Here is a 26,739-nt window from a genome sequence, read left to right on the forward strand (position 1 = left end):
TCTAAAATAATCCTCAGGCCCACTGAGAGGGAAGCAGCACCCGCCGTGGCCACTGTCCCTGGTCCTGAAATCCTCGAAAGGAAATGCTGCCCAAAAACCAACCAACCTGGGAAACAGGAGAGAAGCAATGTCAGTTAGAAAATTCAACAAGGGTTGAGCTAAGGCTTCAAAAACCAACCAGATTTTAGGAGAGCTTTTTTCAGACCTTCAATTGCATTTGTTTGGTTGGTTTGTTGTGGGGTTTTTTTGTTTGGTTTGGTTTGCTTGGGGGTTTTTTAAAAGAAAATCTCAACGTCTGCAAAGGAAGAGATGCAGTCAGCTTTGTCTTATCAAATTCTGCTGGCAATTGCAGCACTGTGGCTCTTTCTGGAAACTGTCAAGCAGCTCTAACTGTAGTCCAGCCTGGGTGTTGAGAAGCACAACACGAGAGAACAGTATCACTTTTTTTTTTTCTGTCTTGACAGTATGAACAAAAATTCTTGCACTTATACCAGTTCTAAGGTACTGGTGGAGTCTCTTCTGTACACTAGATTTTTTTATTGAATTATTTTGATTTAGAAATGGCAAATCCTCTGCTGGCTCCAGATTACCAAAAAAAAAAAAAAAAGTGAGGCACATGGTCATAAATGAACACATTCTTTCCTGTGTATGCCAGTTTTTCTTTATACAAATTTTAGAAGAGAGTGTTTTACATTTCTGGGAAAATCACGGAAAAGTGCAAAGATCAAGAACTGTTCACTGTAAGAATCAGTATCTTTGAGAAAAATGAATCAGCAAAAAGTGATTTCAGGGGTGGCTTTCAACAGTAGTTTTCAGTGGTTTCAATACTGTACAAGAGTACAATAGAAATGGCAATACCAGTAAGGTACAACTCCTTTAAGCTCTACAAGAACTCTGTTATCTCTGCACAGCTGGCAGCATTCTTTTGTTTCTTGATCATTTAAAAGGTGAAAAAAAGACTCTACAACCTTTTATAAAACAAATTTATATGGATTTAACTTCAACTCCCATGGTTAGCTGCATCTTTATTGTAATGGCTTATTCACACTCTTTCTCTCATTCCCAACAACTGGTCTATCCCTTTACCTGAAAGAAAATTACAGAATTAAAGAAGAGGTGCTGTTTGCTATTTGTAGATAGGTCAAAAACCTCATCAGTATCTATCCCACGGACATTTACGCAAGCAGAATGCTTTTTAGCCTTACTAAAGATGTGTGCTCTCCATCCTGTCAGTGTCGTTGTGAACATTATCCCAATGAGAAGAGCAAAATGCCTTAGAGAAGGAAAACAAAGTTCTCTAATGACCAAGAAACTGATAAGAAAGAGCCAACTTTTGCTGCTTTTTAGCCTATAAAATGTCCAGGTATAAAGAGGTACGGTCTAAGTCAAAGAGCCTGGAACTGCCACAACAGAGGGAGTTGATATAGAAAGAAAAGTCCTTCATGCTGCTGCAAAAATTCTCTCTGAAATATGCTGTAAAGTCTAAAGAATTATCAACAAACAATATAATTTCTTAGAAATTCTTTAAGAAGACCTATAGCTATTAAAACACTTATTCCTTCCCTAACACAAGGCTCCTACTTGCTGCTGTGAAGAGAAATAAGGCAGGTGCCTTCATTTCTTGCTTGTAGTGAAGCATTCAAGCACCCACAAATCCTTCATTCACTTTCTTCACTTCAATTCCACAAATAAAAGAATGAAATGCAGAACTAATGTTTGTTGAATATTTTGTTGAAATGGTTGAATGTTTCATTTTTACATGAAAACCTTTGTCAAAATTAATTTTTAAAACAAGGTAAGAAATTCTATTACACATCAAGTAATCAGTAATATAATACATCAACTGCCTCTATAATACATTAACTGCCTGCAAGCAGTTAACTGCCATCAGGATATACAATTCAGCACAGAAGATAATAGATTTTATCATACCAAATCAGCAATGTAGTCAACAGGAACATATAATACAAAGAATAGCTTCACACTTTGCAGTTATTTGAAAGTGGACGTAAAATGTAGTATTATTTGGGAGCCCGTGAAGTGACTGCATACAGTGCAAAACAACAAAGTCATGTCGAGTATATATATTCTGGAGTATTTTTAGCCAACAGACAAGAATTGCTGAGGAAATTAACTCATATATGCTGCAAAAAGACTAGTCAATTTTGCAGTTTTCTTACATCTGTTGTGACTTACAAAAACCCACCAGTGTAATAAACTGTAGAAACTTAGGAGGAAAATTATTTTAAGACAGAATACCTACCGGTCTGGTTGTACTATATCCAGCAGTTCCTGTGCTTGAAATTCCAGTTGAAGGTGGAGGCTGATTACGAACTGGAACAGATGTTAGAGATCGCTGACTTAGAACATATTTCAAAATCAACTTCTTTCTATATCATAATTAGTACAAAGCATGTATCTGTATTACCTAAGTTATCTTTTCTTTGTGTTCCAGGACTTTTTTGTGCTTTGAAGCATGGAAAAAAAAAATAGATTATCTGTTAGATAAGCTACAAATGGATATTATATGGCAATGGTACATTATCACTAATGGAAATGGGAGCAAAAAGACATTAGTGACTTTTTTAAGAGTTGTTATGTATTAAAGTCTACCCATCAGCTAAGCTGTTACTCTAGCACATTCTTATTCCATGGCATACATGAAGTAATTTGACCCTTCTAATTACAAATTAAGTCAAATCACCTCCTATTTGTTGCAAGCTAAAGACACCCACTTGTACAGGTACCCTGTGTTCTCAATCGTGCTAGAAGTTGTTGTTTTCTTTTGTAGTATATTCTGCAAATATTCTAACAGGAGTCTTTAAAACACAAAGAGGTTATGTGACATGCTGATTCAAAAAATCATGCGATCAGAAGAGTACATTTGTAATTATACATGGTTCAGCAATCTACAGGGTCTACACCAAAGTTCCTGAACCTACTCTCTTTGTTTATGGGATAAATAAATTACAGCACCAACCTCAACATTTACATGCTGATGCTAATGAAAACCTTGTATGCAACATTCGAGTTGTGAAGTGCAAGAGATGAAAAAATTACCTTTAGATCAGACAAGTGCACAATTTCTAACAGGCAAAGAGGTTTAGGATTCTGGCTTGTGTTTCTGTTGCCTATTTCCCAGGAAGGTAAAATCACCGTGTCAGTTACAGTAACTGGAAGGAATACTTTGTGGTACATAAGATACTTAGTTTATCAAATGGGCTTCCAGTTGTCAGATGACCCTGCTTTCGTAGAACCGGTTAGAATGGCTTTCTGGGTACAGCTCTCCGTAATGCAACTCGTACCCTGAGTGACCTGGCACTACTTTACCCTACTTTGAGCAGGAGATTGGACTAGAGGTCCCTTCCAACCTGAACTATTCTATGCATATAGTGATTTTGCCAATTTAGAAAAATGAATCAACAATATAGTCAAAACCATTTGTAGTATACAGGAGGAGATCTTGACTGTGACTGTATTAGGACTTTTATTGTCATACCTATATTTGCTACAAAGGGACACATTCATGAAGGGATAGGAAAAAAAACCAAAACCATGCCTCTCCTGGGATAGCTAAAACAGGACCCATTCAGCACTAGACACACATACTCCAACTAGAATAATGCAAGAGAAATGCTTCTCATAAATGTGTGTCACATACATTTAGGTATCAGAATCAAAATACCTACACTGTGCTCTTTAGAAAAAAACAAAATATTAAATTATAGGCTAAATTATTTAAATGGAAGTTTATCTCCCCAAAATATATGAACATATGTAGTTCTTTATGAAAAATTAGGCTTCCTAGATTCCTGATTTAGTTACAGGTATAGTGTTTACTGTAGCAATCAGTCAGCTACAGTTTCCTCTGAGTCTGCCTTGAAAGCATTCTTCTTGATTAGCACAGTCTAAGTTTTCACTTAATTTTTTATAAATGAAGACTGCCTTCTATAACTTCACAGCACCACTGAAAAACAGGAAGCAACTTGGCTGTCTGAAAACTATGTTAAATAAAAGAAGAAAGATCCGACACAAGAAATACCTTAATGAATCCACTTTTAGTATCACAAGGGCAATAATATTACTCAGGTATTAAATTAGAAATCCGTTTCTATAATACAAAAATTGTTATGTTACCTTCTACTTCTCTCCTAGCTACCCCAGGACTGGGAGGAGCTCCAAGACCTTTTCAGAGAAAGAAGAGAAGCTGTACATTGCATAAGAAAAGCAGTAGATTGAGAAAGTAAAACCAGAAAGAACACTGCCACAAGACAGCTTTACATAATTTTAAAATGGCCTAGCTAGATTGTAGTTACTTGTAGGAGATAACTGTTTGTAGCAGCATGGGGAAACCAGACCGATAGGAAATAGAGATCAGCAAGTACAATCATGTTTAGAAACATGCTGTTATTTCAATTTCACATTACAGTTGAAAGAGAATTTCATTTCTTCATTATTCACTCTCCACAAACTTTTGTAAATTGAGAATGATATTAAATGTCAGTCTTGAAACTCTTCTAAAGCAGAGCACAGACCTATACTCAAACACTTGAAAATAAGCAGGTACCTCAGTTATACCCTGCGACATCAAGTCTGCTTCCTATAATTTAGGAGAATATTATGTAATATATTTCTGCCAAGACTACATTTGAATAAATAATTTTATGGAAGAAATAAGTTTCCCACTTTATATAATGTATGGTATCCTACAGAATTGTATTATTAAGTTATCTCCAAGCAGCACTCTGTACTTGGGAAAGCTGTATCAGCTGGTGCACAGTAGATGTTATAGTTCAGATTGAGAGAAAGAAGATTTTCAATCATGCATAACCATGCTGAATTATTTCTGCAATATGATCAAGCATATACTGGGTCCATAAAACTGTATGGTAAAAACATGTCAGGACATAGATAACACTGGACGGTATGCAAGGAGAAATCCTTAAGGCATGCGCATAGGAAAAAGTAACAGTAATATCTGGCAACTGTGGAGTGGCTCAAGTACAGAGGAAGGAAAGGGAGCCAGTGTTCAAGCCTACCTTAAAAGCAACTTTCGCCTTAGCGATGACACAGCCTCATGCTTTCTCATCATGTGCCAATGTGTGGTATCTGCTCAGGAGCTCTCTATGATCTGGAAAGAGTGCTGTGAATTTTGTCAGATATGGGTGGAGGTGTCACTCAGAGTAGGAAGAGTGAAGGTTGCAGATGAGGCTGGTATGTGATTATCTCCAGAGATGTCAGATCTCTGGTTTTGCTGAACATCTGGTTCAAAGATGTTAAATACTAGCATATGTTATATATTCTGGGTGGGTTCCAGGCTCTGCCAATTAACATTAGACTTCCATCACAAAAGTTTCTGACAGTGAACTTCTCTGCAAGAGAAGCAGCACTGAGGAGGGATGAACAGAGACTGTAAGGAGGGGGCACAGGAGGAGAGCACTGCCTGAGAACATTTAATTGCTTTCAGGTACTAGCTCTGCCCTTCTCCCATGCAACCCAGAGGAACCCCAGGGGAGAAAAGGCAGTGGTAACTCCAAGGCTACAAGAAGACTACCCTGCTAACTGGAGGAAAATAAAGGGAGGTGGAGAGCAGCCCAACAGCATACAGGACACTCCTCTAAACCCTCTGTGGTTATAGAGACATAAAGCTAACTGTTCACCTCAGAGTATTAATGGAAATGGACACAATAAAACCTCCCCAAGAGCAGGAAACTAGCCTGTTCATTTCACAGATCTTCTGCACTTTCACGTCCCAAATCTCAACTCAGCCCATACTTTGAATAGGTATTTTCAGGATGCTCTTGTTAAGCAAATCTTGGTTTATGCAAGAGGATCAATAAAGTCAACTCCTTTCAGGAGAAGGAAGGCAGAGAACTTCTTTGACATAGACATGTTCCTATGCTGGTGCACCATACAGGGGAAGGCTTTGTGCATGAGGATTTTAAAAGGTTTTGCAAATTTAAAAATATTAATTATATGAGAGAGAAAGGGTGTAAAGGTCAAATCCCCTAAATTTCATTCATTAATAATACTCTTCAACAGTGATAAAGAAAATTATAGTGCTGTGATAATGCTATCATAATTGGCATTATAGGGAGATTTTAATCTTAAGGACAGTGAAAAATGTACATCTGAATCCGAAACATATTTTTGAGTATTATTTTAAACTGTTACTATAGTCTGTATATAGCTTGAAATCTCTATTGTAGTTTGAAACAGTATTTTGCAAGTAAAGATATCACAGACTTGTTTTAAATAGTATTTTAAGGAAATGGGTTGGATTTATACAGAAACAACCTGTAACTTATGCCCTGACATCTTTCCAACTGCATGTTTTGCAAAGACTACATTTACACATTAGCTAAATGGAAAATAAAGCAACCCCAACTTCTCATAAAGTAAAATGTGCATATATGCACACATGTGCATGTGTGTGTATATATATATATGAAATCTAGGCCACTTGACTACATTTGAACAATGCATTTATTGTTTTAGGATTAAGGCTTCTTGTTTCCTTCATTACTGAACATTCCTTCTTCAGCAAGGAAAGAAGAAAGGTGCTCTTTCCCATATTTTAAAAAAACCCAACAAAACAACAGAAAAAGCTTTTTCAAAATGACTGCCGTATCCTAATGCACCCAAACAACCTGAACTCTGCTTGGCAAAAAAAAAAACACTCAACCCCAAAAACCAAGCTACAGGGGAAAAATAAAGATGTCGAATGGTTCTTGCAAGGCTAAGTTTAATGTGTGACTATAAATATCAGTGTAAACTAATAAGTACTTGCTGCTTGGGTGCATGTATTTTCATAGCTTAACATTCTTGAATTTCTCTTAATGTCAAAATTATTGCTGTATTTTCTAGGTTTATTTTATTTATTTGGAGGATAATCACAGTGAAAATGTAATGCATTTTACCCAAATTATTGCATATACTGAAAATACTGTGCATTCTCTCAATCTTAACCCTGTTTTAACAGTTTAAACCAATGATAAAAAGACAGCTATAAGCCTTTCCTGCATTAATCAGGAAAAGTCTGACTAATATTATGAAAGGAAAAAAAACCCAAAACAAATGTTATTTTTAAACTTCAAGTAATTGAAAATTAGCAGCCTTTATAATTTTTAATGTTCTGTAAGAATTGACTCTGTAATGTATTAAAAAAATCTTGGGTAAACAGAGTGCAACATTTTATTTTTTAACTATAAAAAACCTGAGAACTTATGAAATTCTCAGTGGAAATCTTTTGTATCAGCAGGCAAAAAGTCTACACTTTGCAAACCCCTGCACTGAGTACACAGACTTGTTTGCTTAAATTCCAAGTTACTTCTGATGTAAAATATGACCAAACTCTAAAAAAACCTTAGATGCCCAATTCCTGCTCCCATCTTCAAAGCATACTGAGCCATCAGAAGAAATGTTATGGGCACTGAAGGGAGCGAAGCACTCAGAAAATAACGTTAAAACACATGAGCAAAACCCAAAAAGTAACATTCAAAATGCACAACATTTTAAAGACATTATCAGTGTCACTTTGCATGTGCTACAGAAGCCCAAAACCAATGTTTGATACACTTATACAGTACACAGGGATATTTTCACAGTGCTTTAGGAGCCTTCATTCAAGGTAAGAGAAACAGATGCCACTTCCCCAAGCATAGTAACACACTGTGACATTTATACTGCTTCCAGTCCTGTCCTAGCTTGCTCAGAGCTGAGCTCAGGTACCACTGAAAAGCAAAGCATTATGCCTTATAAAGGTATGCCATGAGTGGAAAATGAAGAGGATAGAAAAAGTGGGATGAGCTTTAGGTCAGAATAATATATGAAAAAAAATATACTACAATCTCTTTGAAAAGATTGTATAAAAAGCAAGTTTGATGCCAGTTACAATTCTTTGTGGAAAGCTATGTTGAAAAAGAGGGTAGAAAAGGCAGCTAGTCTTTGCACAGTTGAGAAAAACTAGGCAAACAGGATTATGTCAGTGCACATAAAGCTATATAGGACTGAAGTAGTACAATTAATGAAATCTCATGTATGTTATGCATTATGTATAAACTGTTTTTTTTCTAAAACTTAAGCATTTTAACTAATTTGAAATATTATGCCTTTGGCATAATAACCTTCTCCCCTCAGCTGTATCTTAAGAGCCATGCACATCTCCACCTGACATCAGCATAAGTTAGCTGATATTTATATACTATGCAAAATAGTTTACTTATTTCCTGAGATTGCTCAAAACTCTTGAATTATTTTCTCAAAAAAACCCTCTTTCCTACCAACTGAGTGGCAGTGTCTGAAAAGCCATTAAGGAAGTATTTCAGAGCCACTAACTATTCTCACTCTATCCCATGTATTAATGAGCTGATTTGAGTCCAAACAGGACAGCTCAACTATGAAGTGTGTGACAAAGGACAAAGATTAGTGTCAGGAAGAAGCACTTCTGAGAACATGTGAATTGCTATTACATGAAAACAAGAACAAGCTGGAAAAAAACAAAACTAGCCTGACGGGTTGATAAGGCCCTCAGCATTATCAAAAGGGAAGGAATTAGGGGAGAATTGTTTTAGGATTTTGTTACTTTGTAAAGACCTGTAGCTCTCGAGTGCCTTCAAAGTAACTGAATAAGTTCCTTTGCTAAGTCTGTGTTTCTGAAGTACATGCTAGTTCCAAGAACTATGGAGGATGTTTCATGTCTTTAGGAAGGGCTCAGGAGCACACTTCAGACTTAGAAACAGAAAATAAACTACCCATATGTCAGTGTTCAGCTTAGAGACTAATATAGCTCAGTGATTCGGAGCTGTTAACTGGTGATCATCCAGAGGAAACTGGGCCAGGTCAGCAGTAGTTTCAACAATTAATGAATGGATAATCACTGCAAGTAGCTGCAATCAAAATCCATTTTACAATGCTCCTTGTCATGGACTGTGAGGAAAAAAGCTAGCCTTTTCACAAGTAAAGACAAGCTTCCACTTTCACAGAAAAGTTAGCTGGGTGTATTTTTACCAGGACAAAGTAATAAAAATCTGGAAGAACTTTAATCTCTGTGGCTATAACGTACCAACTTCTGGTGAAATATTTTTTCTCTAAAGAGTTAAATGTAATTCAGAGAGGGATACAAGCCCTGAGAAAGAAATTACATTGACGATCAATAATTACCCATTTTTATACTTTGGACATCATCATATTAAGTATTGTCACAACAGACCACCATAGTAGTTTTGCTATGTAGTCATATTCGAAAACAATTAAAATCATTACCTCCAAATTCTTTTCTAGCAGGTGCAGGACTCCTACCGCCTTACAGTATTTAAGAAATGAATGCAGCAATAATGAAAAATACCAGTACAGTAAGAGGAAAGAAAAAGAATGAGAAAGTTAAAAATGACAAGGGTCAGTTGGTTATTAACTATGTTGCCCATATGCTTCTGAACATCCAGTTTCTCTTAGTGCTCAATTGTTTACATTTTCAGACGATCCAGATGAACTCTACATTAAAAACTTGGACATGATAAAATGCATACATACTGATGCCAAAATTAAAGGAACATAAATCAATGAATGCACAAGATTATTCATCTTTCATTTAAAAAATGAAGATGGTCTAAAAATGAAAATGTTGTGTAAACACTGTTGTAGGAATCCCACTTTTTAAACTTTAAAATAAGTTTATAAAAATTTTAAAACATTCACTAAGCAAAGACAATAATATTTAAATGGCACTGAAAAATGCTGTTATTTCCCATGCTGTTATTGCTATTAAATGTACCAACTAAACATTTTAGTGAAAAACTGGTACATTCCACTGAGCCCTAAACCACAATATAATATGTAGTTTGGGTGTGGACTTCAAAGTTCATCTCACAGACTTGAAACAAAATATTCCTGACCACCTGATATATGTCACCACATTACCTGATGGTGGAGGTGGCCTCTGTGGTGGAGCGGGGCGTGCAGGAGGAGCAATGGGGCGAGGTGGTGGAGGACGCTTAGGCTCCAAGCTCTGAGAAGACTCTTTCTGCTGGGTACCAAGCTGAAATTCAGCTGAAGAACATGACAGAAAACAATGCAAAAATTAATCACTTGTACATTCTAATCACAGTAAAGCTTTTCTAATAGCAAGTTATTTTCACAGAGAGGACAATCTGTCCCCAGCCCTGGGAACAACAATACAGAAGTTTTTGAGAGAGGGAAAACAAGAGGAATAAACCAATGGTGAAAAGAAGCAGATTTCCTAAATAAAGATTTTTGTCTCATATGCTTTAATCAGTATATGTTTTTCATTCAATCCTGAACATTCTTACAAATTGCAGAGTTCCAAATTTTGATTTTGACCCTTATCTGTGAACTAAGGGCTTTGGAAAAAAATGTTCCAAGGGAAATTCTGAAGGCATTTTAGCAGTCTTTGTAAAGTTACTCCAAATTACATTGAAATAAACTGTTCTAGAAGCCATTCCAAACAGTGCAATTCTAAACATCCACTTTGTCACTAAAATAAACTTGTGTTTAAACAGAAGCTTTCATATTCCATTTCATACACCCAATTTACAAATCTACCGATTACAATTTACATATTACAGCTGATAGGAGCATTAATTGAAATGGGCTGTATTTGAAGAGTATGACTAAAGTGAACTAGGATTATACTGACATACTGCATCAGAATTCTTGAACAGAGGTTTCAAACTAATCAACTTAGAAAGCCTATTTAATCACATAACTTTTTGAGATGTCTGTTTCATGATGAAATGCTAAAGAACAACAGCAAGTTCGGTAGTTTGCAGCAGCATAGATCCATGGACAGTGTACTAAGTAAGACTCAGGAAACAAAGCTCTTCCACTGCCCATTAGGAAAACCTAGACACAAAGAATGAGGTAACTTGCCCAAGGCCACTCATGCATAATATGCTAGATAACGACAAGAATAGCCTTTTATATTAATCTAAAAGCTCTATTAAAATAATCTATAAAATAGTATTCTACCACTGGGACATACAGCTGCCAGACTGTATAGTAGTAATAGAGGCAGTCGAGCAAGGTAATACGCACTGTGTGTGGAAACAGGCGGTCCAGGAGTTTTTGTTGGTGCTCTGCTCGGTCTTACTGGGAGCGTAGGTCCATCTGACAGCGTAGGGGATTGACAGGGGCTGGAACGCGGTGAAGAGCTTGGGGAGGTTCCAAGACCAGAGCTTGAAGTTGGCTGTAGATGCTGAGGAAGAATTTCTTCTACTTCAGCACTGTAGTCATCAATATCTCCTGAATAATAAACCCCACCCCAAAAAAGAAAAAGCATGCAAAATAAAGGGAACAATAGTTACTTGTTTTAAAAAGTGGGGAAATTATAAACGGATTCTGGGCATGGGATTCTCTGCAAAAAGCCCTCAAGTTCCAAGGAATTAGCTCAACAACCAAAGTATGATTCTTGCATCATAAAATTACACATGAAGAATGCATATGTATTCAAACCAGTTGAAAATACTCCAAATGCACAATATATATTATAGATACATTATAGGTAAATATAATAGTGTAGCAACTGTAATGTTGCTTAATCTAAGAAACAATTAGCTTTACAAAGACGACCTTTGCAAAAATTATTTCCCTGGTTTGCAATAGATGGCAAGCTTCACTTATTCTTCAGAAGGCTGGGCAGGGGATTTCAAGATATCTGCTAATTTTAATACCTTCTGTTTGAAAAGGTAGAATGATGTTTTAAAAAAAGGTTCAACTTGGGTGTGCCTTTAAAAAGTAAACTGTCAATTTAGAATATTTTTATGTTGATATTCAAAATGCCTAAAATAGACAATTATCCCATCACACTCCAATAAGACCATAGTCATCTTTTCTTCCACAACTTCTAGGCTTCTCTTTCTTCAGGTACATGAAGGACACACAATGTTCTACAGAAGTTCCAGCTTCAACTCTGCACCGCTCAGCAGTGACAGCATAACCAGGCTGCTAATTCGATACTAGCTCTTGATCTAAGAGTCTTGTGGGATTTGAGATGTCACATTTTAAGGGAATCATACCACTTCACGTAGGACTATTAATAAAATCAACCAATCATACGGGCATCTAAACTGTTAAAGTCCTATTTCCTACCTGCGTTGGAAAATGGATGAAGTATCTTATGACACCAAGACTAACGCAAATTCCAACTTTTCATACAGATTTCCCATATCTGTACCCTTACCAAAACATCTTCCTTTATGAAATACCTGTACAAAAAAAATCTTAGTCTACTCTTTCCAATACACAAAGCTGCCACCTCTTTTCTTGAAGCTTTTGCAACATAATGTTTGCCACTAAGGAACTTGGATAGAAATTCAAGGCAAATGAACTACTCGAACTTAGAATAAATCAATATAGACACAATGACTACATCTAAAAAGTACATCTGTTCAAGAAATGGCAAAAACCTGACCCTGTAGAACACATATGGAAATGCAATACATGCAGGAAGAGTCAGCAGGTAAGGTGTCTGTGTGGGTTTTGCTGCTGTTTGAAAAACAGCTGTTTTACTTGCCAAGGATATAAAAATATATTTTAATGTAGACAAGAGAGTGAAGCAGACCTTTCATAAAAATAAATTAATAGATTAAAAAAATGAGCTGTGACAAAGTACATCAATTAGAAATGTACAAATAAAGAAAAGCCAAAAGGCAGAGGCAAAATTGCTGCAAGAGTGATATTCAGCAACTTGAGGATTCCACTAGAAAAGTAAAACATTAAAAGATACAAAAACCCTTCAGAGAAAAACCAAAACTGACAAAAACCAGGGAACCAGAAAACAGCAACTCATCAATGCTGAAGATCAGCCTATTCCAAAGAGCAACAGAGGCTGAAGGTTTCCTTGCCTGACTCATATTTGCCTCCCTGTCAAAGGCTCACCATGTGTCTTCTTGGGGGTGGTAAGCATATCAATGCTTAGCATGGGAGCTCATTAGTCTTATTAATCTATTACGTGTATTGGCAAAAAAATAATTGCTTTGCACTCTGCAGGAGTGTATATCCTGCTTATAGGATGTCTCCATGAACAGTAAAATTTGCCTGAATGAAGTGCCCCTGAGAGGGTAGGTCACAGGATAAACTGAGAAGAATAAAGAGAATGTCAGCAAATTACTAAAACCTAGAGATACAGTGCAAACTGACACTGCTCAACAAGTTGTCAAGATACTGTTGGAAATAACGGGGTTTCTAATTTATCTGCTTTAGATGGGCATAAACTTCTTAAAGTATTGATATATGCATTAAATTAACCACCTTATTTAAGACTGTAAGCATTTCAATACAAGGAATAACTTTATTTCAACAAACCTTCCATATCATAGTCTGCAGTAACCTCAGCATCTTCACAAAGCAAAGTGGAGCTTGTTGATGAAGGCAGCCCAATATTAATCTTCTCTAGATTCATTTCATCTTCCAAACTTCTGATCCAATCAGGATTTTTCAAGCTTATGTTTATAATCCTTCCTAGTAGCTGAATTTTCAAAAAGGTATGCACAAACAGAAATTGTTAAGAGCAGAAATATTACACTTCAGCATTCTAGATTTAAAAAGAAAAAAAATTAAAAATTACTGAAAATATCACAAATAAGGTTATCAGAATTTCTGGGACGAAACAATTACAGTGGAACATCACAAAAATAATTATGCTTTTCACTTCAGTTTGATAATTAAATGCATTCTTGTAGTTTAAACTATTAATTACAACTATTTAATATTTTTCTAAAGAAAAACTAACAACTTGTAAGATTTTCCTCTTCAGTTAACAGAAAGCTTCTGGTTTCTTTATTTCTACAGAAACACTACTCTTTGTAAAGAAAACCAGACCTGCTTATGAACTACATTAAAAAAGCCATTTTTAGAGACTGACAAAACAGCAGGCCTTCATTCTGCAAACTGACACATGACACTGAGCTCTACCCTGCATGGACTGTCAGTGAAACTCATCAGATGCGAGGATCCATCTGCAAACACCACATTACAGAATTTAACTTTTAACAGGAACATAAAGCAGTAAAAATTTGAAGATGAAGATTAGAGTTTTTACAGATATTAAATACTGGCCCTACAGAAGTCAGTGAGAAATGAAATTTTGACATTTTAAAGTAATTGCAGTACAGGAGTGCTGTATTTTAAATAATTGCAGGCTATAAATGTGATAAACTGGTTCATACTACAACCTTAAGGCAAAACCTCTGCTTTTTACATAATTAAAATTAAAAATCCTTCATTTGATGAAGATGCCCCCCAATATGGGCTCTTCATTTCTCTAACAGTCCTCCTGTTAAAAAAAATTGTTTGGTACTTCTCTCAGCTGGCTTTCAAAACAACACAATGCAATGTGGATATCAAAAGTAAAAAAACAAAGATTAGATGCAACAGTCTAGTATGGAACATGAAAGACTTTTAGGAATTAAAAACAAAGAAACAAAAAACCCATCCCACACAAGTATTCTTTAAAAAGCTGGATTTTCTCTTGCTATAAGCAAGTTCAGTAATTTTTACATTACCTCAGTACCATTCAAATTCATTACATTCAAAGCAGAGCTTCCTTCCAAAAATGTTACCCACATCTTGTCTTCCACGAACCTGCAAAGTTCATTGAAACAGTCATTAAAATACTTTATCCTACCTAATAAATTTTGAAGCCTCTTATCTTAAAGGTTTTTCAATGTTTCATTTGATGGAGAAGAATTTTTTTTAAGTTCATTAAAATATATATAATTGGCTAACAAGCTTTAACTGAATGTATCCCTGCAACAAAAAAAAAAAAAAAAAAAAAAAGAACGAGGTAAATATCACACAGCAAAAGCACTGTCCTCTTAAAAATGATGTGACTACAGTTACACATTCAAAAGTAATTGTGTGGCTACAGGTTAAATATTTGTATTAGGTGTTCCACGTTACATCACACCTGTCTTCTGAAAACAAAACAAAACAACCCTCACAAAACCTCAAACAAAATACCACAGCACTTATAGTTCAAGTAAGAGCTTAGTGAAAAATGCCACATTCACAGGGATCCTCTCATCTTCAGTTCATTTAAAACTATGAACCTAATTTTAGAATGCAAAATTTGTATAAAATTGGATCAATAACAAATTTTAATTCTGATTTCTAACAAGGTCAGTATGATACTTTATCTCAGAAATAAAAAGCATCTGGAAAAATTAAGTCTGAAAACTGAGACACATACAGGTATACAAAACTAATTTTCAACTGTAAAGACATCAAAGTTGAAATTTAAATGTTAAAAATCAAGTGGATCATAACTGAAATGCCCACTAAGAAAGTAACTTTGTTCAGGAAATAGGTGGGAACAATGAAGAGAGATATAGCTTAAAAGTAAAAAGTCTTTTTAACCTTATAAGTATAACTTCACCATAGCTTGCAAATTTTTGAAGAAGATCATCAATCAAGTTATCATCAAAATAGTTTTCTTCTGCTGAAGAACTTCTGATGGAGACCATTACAGTACCATCAGGTGGTCCTTGCATTGCAATCACCTCCTTATAAACTTTTTGTCTCTCTTCCGCTTCAATTTCAAATATATCGATGTCAATCAATGCAACCACAGGCCTTGGAAAAACATACACGAGAAAAACCTGTAAGCAGAGGATCTGAGCAACAAAATATATAACATGAGTATTAAATATTCGGTGATTAGGAAGTAATGTATAAAACAAAACTGAAACCTATGATCAGATGTTTTCAGCTCTGCTCTTCCGTAGTGCAACAAAGTACCAGGATTCCACGTATAAGGGACATTACTGTCATCGTGAAAACTAGCATTCAGAAGATCCAGGTCTTCAGCTACATTGAGTATTAATGAAAACAAAAGGGAAAAATACAGTGATTGCAAGAATATGCTTTAAAAATTAAGATATTTGTAAAAAGAGAAAAAAGAAAGTAAACCAAAACAGTGTTTTACAGAAGAAAACAGAAGTTCTTTTTGAACTTTTGAAGTATCAGTAACTGGTATCTGATTCTTGATCCTTCTGTTTAGTGTTACTGTATTTATTTCAGATGCTGTTATAAGCTCTCTGTCTCATACAAAGGCAGGGATAGAAGCTCAGAATCACTGGCACTGTGAATTTGATTCTATAAGCGAGTTAAAAGGATATTTTAAGCAGTTCAAGGAAGCACTCAAACCTGATCGGTCAAAAGGCCATTTTCTTCTTCTCCAAAGAATACGATCTGTCCATGCGGGTGTGCGACATTTTTCACTGGTGTCATAGTCATCAGAAAACAGATCATATTTGTATGTAGGCGCAAAATTTATTTTTCCTTCCAAAAATCCCCTAAAAATCTGTAAGAAACAAAGCAGTTGTATGTCATGCCAGAAGACGGAAACAGATGGGAAACAGCTTGAAACTAATCAGAATTCTCTTTTCTAACAGTGAAAACCTGTATACACACCTCAAAAAAAAAGGCATTTGATAATATGAACCCTTCTCCAAATTTTATCTGCTGAAAACATTCTACATTTACCACTAAGACTAAATAATGACCCAGATAGATTATTGTTAAACAGAAGTATGTCAACATTTATATCTTTAAACCCAGGCTCATGAGCAACCTACTGTTCCTCCAATGTCATTCAGAACTTGAGGTCACCCTGAATCCAGATACTGCCCACAGCATTTTAATTAGTTCGTTAGTGGCTCGTGTCAGCAAAAGCTGTGAATGAAGGTTTATATTTAATGTACCTATCTGAACATGCAGAGCATTCCCCCAAATTGACACAAGATGCCCCACCAATAAAACAGGAGTTAAGGATAAAAAGAAAAGATAAAGAAAAATAGAGAATCCTTAATACAGTCAATATGAACTGAAAGATTAGAGAGATAGTATCTCAAGCAAATAGGAAAACAGAATAAAAAGAGATAACGTGTGAAATTATCTCTAAATACTGTATGTACTCTTGGCAGATAGAGTCAATTGAAATGAATCAAAAAATCCTTTAGGTACTTTGCAACATAAACAGATACAGCCAGCTGACACAAGACCCTAGAAGGCCAGGAGCTTTAATCACTCCTTAAGTGTTTAAACCAGACATAAGCTAAAATCCTTTAGTTAACCTAACCAGCTTCAGTGTTGAGTTTAATCTTGTATGTGCAGTTTTACTTCACATCAGAGAGCTGTAAAATATAAATCTAAGTTAGATCTTATATTCAAGTCTGCATCAAATGACAGGTTAGCCTGCTTTTCTTCTTGGAAATATTCATTGAAATCCAGTCAATTTAAAAATCAGTGTCAGAAGATCTGCAACTTCTGAGACAATTTATTAATTTCTTTGCCTTCAGTAATTATTTCTTAACCTACTTTTATGAAGAAAATTGATATGTAAATGCCTTTCCTGAATGGCAGATACACCGGTTATCAGCCACATGCAACAACCCTCGCTAGCCAGCTGATATCCCTTGCTGCCCAGCCAGCCACTTCCAAATAATTGAATATTACCCCAACTGTGCAATACTAGCCCTTCTTCTCCCCAGCTAGGAGACTGTTTTGAGTCTTTTTTGTATTCCGGTAGTTTCCATAGATCTTTCCAGCCCTATAACTGCTGTAAGTGTCCCCAAGACCGCTACACCTCTCTTGTTTTGATCAAATTAACAATTATCAAGTTAATTCTAATCAAATTAAAAATTTTCAAATGCTTTGTCTCCTGTTCTGGTGCACAAGATACCAGCACAAATGGAAGAAGAACTCTAATTCAGAAAAAACACTGCTTATGATCAAAGTGCTGGCAAGTAGAGAAAATGGACAACAGAGGATTGTCTCTCATTTTACCATCTACAGCATTCCCACATAAAGCTGGAAAGAAAGAATGTACACTTTCACACAAATTTGATTCATTACAAATATTCCTTTAATTGCTACGTGCTGCCTCTCAAGAAACCCTAAAAATTTAAAATCTGAAGCTTTCTTCAGACTTTGTTATTCCATGCTCTTTTTCTTTGTAAGTAAAAAGGCTACCATTTGGACTACTCCTTTTTCCAACAGAATGACAGTAACAGCATTAGACCTATTACTGCAGCAATTTAAAGTAAACAGTAACATTACCAAAGGAACTGCTACAAATATTTTTTAAAATAGTTGCACCCAATAAAAAGAAAAGTATTGTGATTAGTAAACTCCAACAGGAAGTTCTAAAGAGGTGATAGAATTTCTTTTTTTTTCAGGAGAGAAAGAAAAACCTCACTCCTACAGCTAGTCACTGTATTCGTATCATTGCCTCTTCAGGTCAGTTACAACAAGTTACTTCATGTTACTATGTCCCACCCTTCCATATCACTACCTGGACAAAAGTGACAGGTAAAATATGCTGAGGATACAGATTTACAGAAGCACCACAGAAAATCGCTAAAGCCAAAAAGAAAAATAAAGTATTCTTAAGTGTGGTAATGTTTTCAAGATACCTGTCCAGAATTTTTCTGATTGATAAGTTGGTCTCCTGCTATAAGGGTATCCCAGTTCTGTTGTCGTATTAGGTCCTTAACCTCCTCATTTGGAATATCTATTCGATAATTAAAGTCACCACACCAAAAGATATAGTCATGGGAAAAGAGCATCCTTCCCTGTAAAACAGAAGCACACAATGAAGCTAAAAACAAGCAAGTGACAAATTTACTACTTCCAGGTGCAGAGTTCAGTTTTTAACTGTAAAATATGCATCATTTCTAGCTGATGAGAACAACTGAAATACATGTTCGTATTTAGTGTTCATATGGTTAGAACAACATGGCCAACTGTATGGTATTCACACATACAGAACATGAAAGAAGAAGTAACATTTCTTATGTAGTCTGCATTTCTAAAGAAACATGAATCATCTGAATTGGATTCTAAAATTCTTTGTATTTCTACTCCTGTTTTAGAAGTCTGCTCTAAGATGATGACTGCTACCTGTGTCACAAAGAGGTTACAAAGGAGAACAAAACACTACCCTGGGATCTTGTGGCACAATACCCTGACAAACTACAAACCAAGGGCTTTATTATTAGATTTAATTGAAGACTTTTCAGTTACGTACAATTTTCATGGCTAGGGAGAGACAGAAGGGCTCTGTTTGTTTAAACAAAGCCTAGGGTTTAAAGTGAGAACTTTCACTTCTCTCTTTGTTTTGAATTTTCAGTTGCCTTTAAGTAAATCAAAGCAGATACACTGGCAGATTAAAACAGCAGCATTTAGGAAACTGTTTCTGGGGTCCATAAGAATACAGTACTTTAAAGAAAAACTGAAACAGGACCATGGGCACAAATTTAGAAATTAAAAAAACATGCAAAATAAGATGTTGGGCTCCTGCACAGAAACTAGCAAAGGATATTTTAACTACAAAATTTAAGACAGCTTTAAGTCTCAAGGAAGCATTTTGTTGCATTGATAAAATTATCAAGTATTTATTTGGTGTTTGATAATCAGAGAATCATCTAGGTTGGAAAAGACCTTGAAGATCATCTAGTCCAACCATTAAATAATAAATAATCCTTTATGAGAATATAGTACAGAACTGTACAATCCAACCTGACAAAAATGAGTAAATAAGTTAAAATGAGTCAGCAAAAAATCATTCCTGTGTACTGAAAATAGTGCTGTTTCCCATGGATTTTTTTCTCATAGTTGATTAACTCCAGTGCCTACAAAAGTTCTACTGCTTGTCAGCAATCTATAAAATCTCCTTCCTATGCTAAAGCCTTGATGCCTAATGAAAATGAATTCATCCTTCATCCTGTCTCTATCAGTCATTGCACTGGAAGGGTCTATTCTTTCTGCATTTATTTTAACAAAAATTGTGGGAACTTGATTATCTCTGAGACTTCTAACACAAAGAAATTTGATTTCCACGGGAATCTGGGAAGGGGAAAGAAAAACAAATAGAGCTTTTGGATGACACTGCTAGAGCTCAAAGGGTTTAACTTCTCATTCATTATGGAATTTGAACATTGTTGCTTACCATTGGGAAACCAAGCTTGCGAGCTATTTCTACGAAGTCTTCATTTCTCTCTTTAACTTGTGATTGCCCTGCAGCAAAATGACTGCAGACAAAGCAAAGAGTGGATGTATGAAACAACATCCGAATTGCTACTGCACCTTTATTACCAGTGGCGCCTCCCATGCCAGTCTTTACAGTATCAACAGCAACATCCCTAAAAGAGTTAAACAACTATTAAACCTTGAAATACAATGGCACAGAAGTTAACAGCTTTAAGTATGTCAGAGTATGATATTGTGTTGGTAAGAAAACATTTTCACATTGTTCTTTCATCAGCAAGGCCACTGGGCTATTTTAAGAAAATGCCAACAGCTACTGAGCAGGTAACAATATAACACTTCAGCTTTTCAAGCTTTCTTGGCAACTGATGAGGCATTTAAAAACTAAGATAAAAGAATTTAAGCAACTAGTTCCCCAGAAGATGGAACAGCTCTTTTAGAGCCCCATATGCTTCTTAGTAGACTTGTATGTTAGCTTGCAATACAAAGCAAACTGAAGGTGACCCAACTTGTGCTCAGCTGTGTGTTCACTGACCTGATAAAAGGAGCATGCTGGGGCCTGATGAACACAAAAAGGCAGACGCCCACCAACTGCTCAGAAGCCAGCAGCACATACTTGCAATCTCTTGATATAGTCTTCTGCAGTTCAGCAGCCCAGAGCTTCTGATTAGTTGTGCTAGCAGTGAGATTAAAACCACCAGTTTTAAAAGAAAACAAATCAGGCAGGTATCTAAACTGTTGATCTAACTGAATAAGCTTCATACAATAATCTTAACTAAACCTTGGGGTAGTAAACCAAAGCCAAGTTGTGAATGGTGCTCAAATGCCTCCTAGCAGAGACACAGGCTACAGACTGTCATGACATCATAATTTCAAATTCAGCTTCATAAAACGTTGTCTCACATTTCTCAACACCACCACAGACAATGTCAGGAGCCAGGGCTATCTTTCCTGTATTTCTTAGGCTAGACTAGAGGAGCAAAACCTAAGAATTTTTCTAGGAAGTTACTTCCTAGCCTAGAGCTCATTCAGTATTGTAAGACAGATGTCCATGGTCTTAGATCAAGAAGCAACTTCTTTGGAGACCTAACAGCCTATGGTTTTCAGAGCAACCATTGGAGATAAATGAAAAATATCAAATCTGGAAACAGTGTTAACTAGACATAGTGTGAAATTAGGGGGTGATAAACTGCCACTTTGTCCTCAAGACAAAAGCCTGTGCAAAGGCTAACAGTGTTAAAGCTTGCTAAACACCAGAAAACACGCAAAACAGGCAGACAAAACAATGGACAAAAGTGAATACAATCCTAGGACTACACATAAAGACTTCATCACTGGTATCACCCACCATTGTTAAAAATATATTTTCATAACCCACTCCACTAAGGGTGAAAAATTCAAACTCCACAATAATATACGCATGTAATACATGGAATGACAGCAAAACCTGACAGTGTGGAAGGAAGCCTTGCTTTATAGAGATCAAAATCTGATGCAAGACACTATATAAAGGCATACCAACAATACATGCTTTTGGAAGGAATTTCACAGGACTCGCTGTTCCCAGCAGTGTGAAGGCACAGAGACTGCAGAACACTATGAGCACTGGAGGTAAATTCCTTCAAAGTGTTAAAGGAAGGAAAAAGTTGAGGGGCTGATGAAGGTGCAATCCAAAATATGGTCAAGTATTGACTATTTGGATCCTTGAGATTACATTATACAGGATCTAAGTGATCACAGCTTTGCTAGAGAAAGCTGAGATGAAATCTGCAATCCTGGCACAGCAACTGGCGAATACAGTCAAAAATTAATCCAGACTAATCCCAACCATTACAAAACATGAGAAAAAAATTTTAAATAACATTTTACTCAAGAAATGTGATTATCAACTAAACTAGTACTGAATAGATTATATCACCTACCTTGCATTCACAATGTTTCCTGCATTTAACTCCACCATTTCTTCAAATCCAATGGCAAATATATCTACAGGCTTGCTTTTGCGATCTGCATTTAAATATTAAGAAAACTATTTGTTGTTTGTAATTAACTTAAGAACCCAAGACCTCATATAAAATATCTTTTTTAATGTTTATGATCTAATTATGAAAAATCAGAGTTTTCAAGAAAAAATTGACAGAATACAAATCCTACCTTGGAATTCATGAATACCAGCTAACTTTGGTGCATCTAGAAGCCAGTCAGTGAGGGTCTGATTTCTAAAGGCAATACTTCGAAACTGCTTCCCTCCGTTGACGTTCCATGTCCCGACGCAGACTCTAATTTTTTTCGGTTTTGCATACTTATAAAAGTTTTCACACATACTCTTTAGCACTTTTACAGATGCTGCAAAAACATTTGAAAAGACATTATTTTTATATAGAATGTTTCTTCAGAAAACTTGGCAATGAGATATTTCCCTTAAAAAAACGGCAACAAATCCATGCACAGACATATAGAAAGTTAAACTGTGAAAGCAAGATGAATGCAGCTTTTCACAAGGGAAAGTACATTTGCAGACATTACTTGTCTGGGTAGGGTACTGACTGAATGAAAGACAGTAGTAATTTGCTCAAAGTAATATATATATATAAATAATATATGAAAGAAACATAATTTCTATGTTTTATAAATATCTGTCACTTTCACCCTTTCTGTGAGTCTCTATGGAAACCATTATTTTTCATACATGCCAACACAGATATCTACCTCATTTTCACAGATTACATTTATGAAATTCAATCTCCATTACAAAAACAACTTACAGATATGTTAATTTCTACTAGTGTAAAAATTACTGATATACTACACTTACTAAAACAGATAAGGTACATTATTTTGTAATGTTAGAGTATGTCTATTTAAGCCACAAATCTGAATTATTAGGTCAGTTGAATTCCTAAAATTCTGATTTAGCAAGGAAAGTAGGCTAGGATTCAAAACAATTCAACTCATTGCTCTGTCACACCAGCCTTTCTCTGTGCCTTGTTTCTATCTGCCAGATGGGAGAGAGAGTAATGACCCATCTGTAAAGGGCACTGTGAGAAACAAACAAACAAAAAAATATTCTTCAATGGTCAGACACTAGAGTTACAGAGATTTTTAAAGTCCCTTCATAAATCAGCTACAAAATATACAAATATATTTCCTAATGCAAATGAACCGATCTGAATATTTTTTAAAATTACTTTCCTTTTTTTCCTTAATCTCAGTGGAATAAAAATTCCATCAGGTGTAAACAGTATTGTTTGCATTGTACTTTACCTAAGTGATATTAATTTACCTATTTTGAATAGTCTTATGGTTATGAGACTCTGTGACAATTGTATAAACAATATTAGATGGCACTCTTCCTTCCACTGTGTGCTGTCTTGCAAAACGGTCAGCTACTGGGCACAATATTTTCATTCAAATCCCCAAAATAGGATGATTCGTGAGCTGTTGTTGTCTTTTTAGTTATTCTTTAAGTTTACCACCTTTAAATTTGCTACAGAATCTTGGCTACCCAATTAAAACAAAAATCAGAGATTCTATAGCCCTCATGGTTTTGAAACAAACTAGAAAAAAATATAAAAAAATAATATATTGTATTTGTTGTTTATGAACTCTTTCACTGCTGAACAAATAATATCCATATATGGGCTAAACACATACAAAAGACAATGAACTGACCGGTGACTCCTTGGGGTACTGCAAGCAGATCATGCTTGGGGATACGACTTCTTTATCATAATCCAGGTAAATGAAGTCAAGAAAATAGCAAGGAGCCAACAGAATACTTTACACCTTCAGATGAGAGCCAAATACTGAGTCTACTTCTGAATGCATCTACACACTAGGTAACTGTCAAGTCAGGAAGTCCACCAAATGCCAGAAAAGCCTCCAAGTGTCAAGGACAGAAGCTACCCAAGCACCTGACCACTGAAGAGAAACCAATCCAAGAAAAGTTGTAGCCACCATATATACAAGGACCCAAATTATCCAAAGGATTAGGTGAACCAGAGAAATCCATATTAGCATCACAAATAGCTTTGAAGATCTGCACAGATTAGCCTTTTTAGTACTCTGAGCAAGTTTTAAAGCAGAGTTTGGACTTTTATTCTCTCCAGTTCCTTCTTTTACTGATGCAAATTTAGCAATTTTCAGCTTAATTTTAAATAGTTACTCCAAATAGTTAATATTTGCTACCAAGCAGCTTTTAAGAAAAGCTGCAAAATTGAATTACTGCCTATTTAACTCCTGACATTGTCATGAACCCCTAATGTGAAAAATCTTACCAGGATAGAATCTAACTTTAGAAGTGAATTGACAACATGCTTATTACAAACATGAAATTCATACTTTTAAACTAGCAAGTTTTCTAAATTGTAGAATTACTCTTTTTCTAAATTAGAATAAAGAAAAAAATAAAATTTTAATCTGCTTTCCAAAATACCCAGCCAATTGTTTTTCAGAGCTCCTAAGCCTCCTGCATACATTATCTTCCTACACATTTCTGGCTCTTTATCTTTTCAACAAAATTATGTCTCACTCCACAATGTTAAAAATCCAATCAATTACATTTTCTGTTATTTTGCAGCAAAAATACTTTAACTGCCTAAAGGCAGGCAGATATTTGGAAATCAGTTCTACAAAAGGAGTATTAATTTAAAATTCTTGGTGGGATATTCTGTGCAACCAAACTTGATTGAACTGTTTTACTACAACATCCAAATTACTGTAGATATGTTTCAATATATGCAATTTGTATTCAGATGATACCCACAGTGAAATGTTACATCAGGAAGTTATGACTCTTCATGAGCTATAAGCCAGGCAGATATAGTCTAGATGGCAACACCATAAATGACAATGTGACTGTTTATTCCAATAAACAGTTTTTCACATTGACAAAATGCCAGTGAATCAGCTAATTTCAGATGTATGTTACCTGTAACTCAGATTTCATTATTTAAGTACTCAGTAAGAGTTAAGTAGATACAGTAAAACACTAATAGAAAAAGCAAAGCTGAGACAAATGTAAAGGGAAAAAAACATTTAAACCTCAAAAATACAGATTACTGTTGAAATGGTTTTCCAAGGGGCGGGAGGGGGAAGCTTTAAACACTTCAAATGTATTTGAACAACAATCTAGCCAACAACAAATCTTCATGCTTTCTTCCAAGCATCCTACCCTCTCAGTCTTCAGCACCTGGGGCTAGTGGCTACTCTCTGAGCACAGAGGTTCAGGGGATACTGTGCACAACTCCACTATTCTCTTAAAATGGGACACTCATCTGAACAATTAAGAGCTTCCTTGTTTCCTTCCCCCCTCCTCTCCCTTTGTCTTCCCAGGTATTAAGAACGTACTTTTTTCTTCTCACCCAGAAACTTAAGCATCTGATCTGGTTTCACTGAACCTACTTCCAAGAGGTAGCACAATGAACTCTGATAAGGCAACAGCTCAGAAATGGCCATTTAAATTTTCTTAACACATAGTAAAATCTGAACATACGAGCATTAGGAGTATTTTATTTTAAATAATAGTTTCTGGGAACAAGGAGATGATGAAGTGTTACACAGCTGACAAGTAATCACAGCTCTCCCTTAAAAATATGGAAAATGTATAGATCACATCTTCCCAAATGGAGCAGCTTCATGTAAACATCTTATATTACAATAAAAAGGAGAATTTCCACTAAGAATTCAAAAACTTTGAAAACAAAGTTCAAAGGCATTATGTTGCTTATATTTCTAACTTACAAAGATAATAACTATGAGTTTTCAGAATATCTTAAATTGAAGAGATCTTTCATGTCATTTTTCTCTATCTGGCTCATCTCTACACATTCTTATTAGCACATATCATTTCTTTATGTATTATGTCTTTACTTGGGATTGCTGAATCCTCCAAAGTCAACCTCTCATATTTTAAACCCAACATCATGGCCATTGGTCAAGATATTACTGCAGTGTCTCAAAGTAGAAGATTAGGAGTTAATTACAAAGTTCCCTCTTCTGACCTTCTCTTCACTGACAGTTTTACCTAAAGAGATGCTCTAATACTTTCATTTTGTGTCACGTGCAGAGGTAACCATATCTCAGTGGCTTTGACTGTACTTTTGTTCCACAAAACACAAGTGTCAGCATGTTATTTCAGATTGTTCCAGTACAACGTTAACCTTTGCTGGGAGATATTACAAAACCAGTCCGTCTCATTCAAGACCACAAGCAGGTAGAGCCTTCTAATGGCAAAAAAGATGAAGTTATAAATTGTACTGAAGAATTTTACCTCTTATCCTACACAAAACATTTACAAAACCAAAAATACAGAAGCTCCCAAACCAGATAAAAAAGCAAATTCCTCTACAGCTAGAATAAAGCATCTGCAAAAATAAAACCCAAATAATTGGTTGCCTCTTTTCATAACTCACACCCAAGCACAACTGCAACATTTTTCATCCCTTATATTTTCACTTTTCTTTTATTAAAGAGTTTTTCTTGGATTAAGTGATTTTGGGGCACAGGAATGCCAGATCCAAACACTACTAGGAAAATGTGAGCCCACAACCAAATATTATGCAAATAGGCACAAGAAAAAAGGCAGAGGAGAACAATAGCTGCTCAGATATTTACAGCTTAATTTACTATACTATACCTGATTGTAAGGATTGCTCTGAAACTACGGATGCAGTAAGAAGGAAACAAGAAAAAAATTAGTCAAATAAGTAATTGTTTTTTAAAATTTTCCAGCAA

The 26,739-nt window shown here is 35.6% G+C and overlaps 1 protein-coding gene across 12 annotated transcripts in view; it reads right to left on the reverse strand.

Moving 5' to 3' along the window:
* Nucleotides 1-26,739, reverse strand: part of SYNJ1 (synaptojanin 1) — a 68,656-nt gene that overhangs the window by 10,738 nt on the left and 31,179 nt on the right. For 4 of the 12 annotated variants that reach the window (XM_074858202.1, XM_074858204.1, XM_074858203.1 and 1 more), the window contains exons 13-29: nucleotides 26,642-26,665; nucleotides 22,159-22,350; nucleotides 21,927-22,011; nucleotides 20,540-20,680; nucleotides 19,967-20,159; nucleotides 18,432-18,590; nucleotides 16,162-16,318; nucleotides 15,705-15,822; nucleotides 15,373-15,588; nucleotides 14,520-14,598; nucleotides 13,321-13,483; nucleotides 11,053-11,259; nucleotides 9,919-10,047; nucleotides 9,265-9,303; nucleotides 4,138-4,185; nucleotides 2,429-2,467; nucleotides 2,264-2,334 (exon numbers count right to left, since the gene is read on the reverse strand). In XM_074858202.1, the coding sequence (XP_074714303.1) occupies nucleotides 2,264-2,334; nucleotides 2,429-2,467; nucleotides 4,138-4,185; nucleotides 9,265-9,303; nucleotides 9,919-10,047; nucleotides 11,053-11,259; nucleotides 13,321-13,483; nucleotides 14,520-14,598; nucleotides 15,373-15,588; nucleotides 15,705-15,822; nucleotides 16,162-16,318; nucleotides 18,432-18,590; nucleotides 19,967-20,159; nucleotides 20,540-20,680; nucleotides 21,927-22,011; nucleotides 22,159-22,350; nucleotides 26,642-26,665 (2,060 nt within the window). The remainder of the gene's footprint in view (nucleotides 1-2,263; nucleotides 2,335-2,428; nucleotides 2,468-4,137; nucleotides 4,186-9,264; nucleotides 9,304-9,918; nucleotides 10,048-11,052; nucleotides 11,260-13,320; nucleotides 13,484-14,519; nucleotides 14,599-15,372; nucleotides 15,589-15,704; nucleotides 15,823-16,161; nucleotides 16,319-18,431; nucleotides 18,591-19,966; nucleotides 20,160-20,539; nucleotides 20,681-21,926; nucleotides 22,012-22,158; nucleotides 22,351-26,641; nucleotides 26,666-26,739) is intronic. The other 8 variants (XM_074858201.1, XM_074858198.1, XM_074858199.1 and 5 more) reach the window with 8 other exon arrangements.

This window comes from Strix uralensis, chromosome 2 (genome assembly GCF_047716275.1).
Source record: "Strix uralensis isolate ZFMK-TIS-50842 chromosome 2, bStrUra1, whole genome shotgun sequence".
Taxonomy (NCBI): domain Eukaryota; kingdom Metazoa; phylum Chordata; class Aves; order Strigiformes; family Strigidae; genus Strix; species Strix uralensis.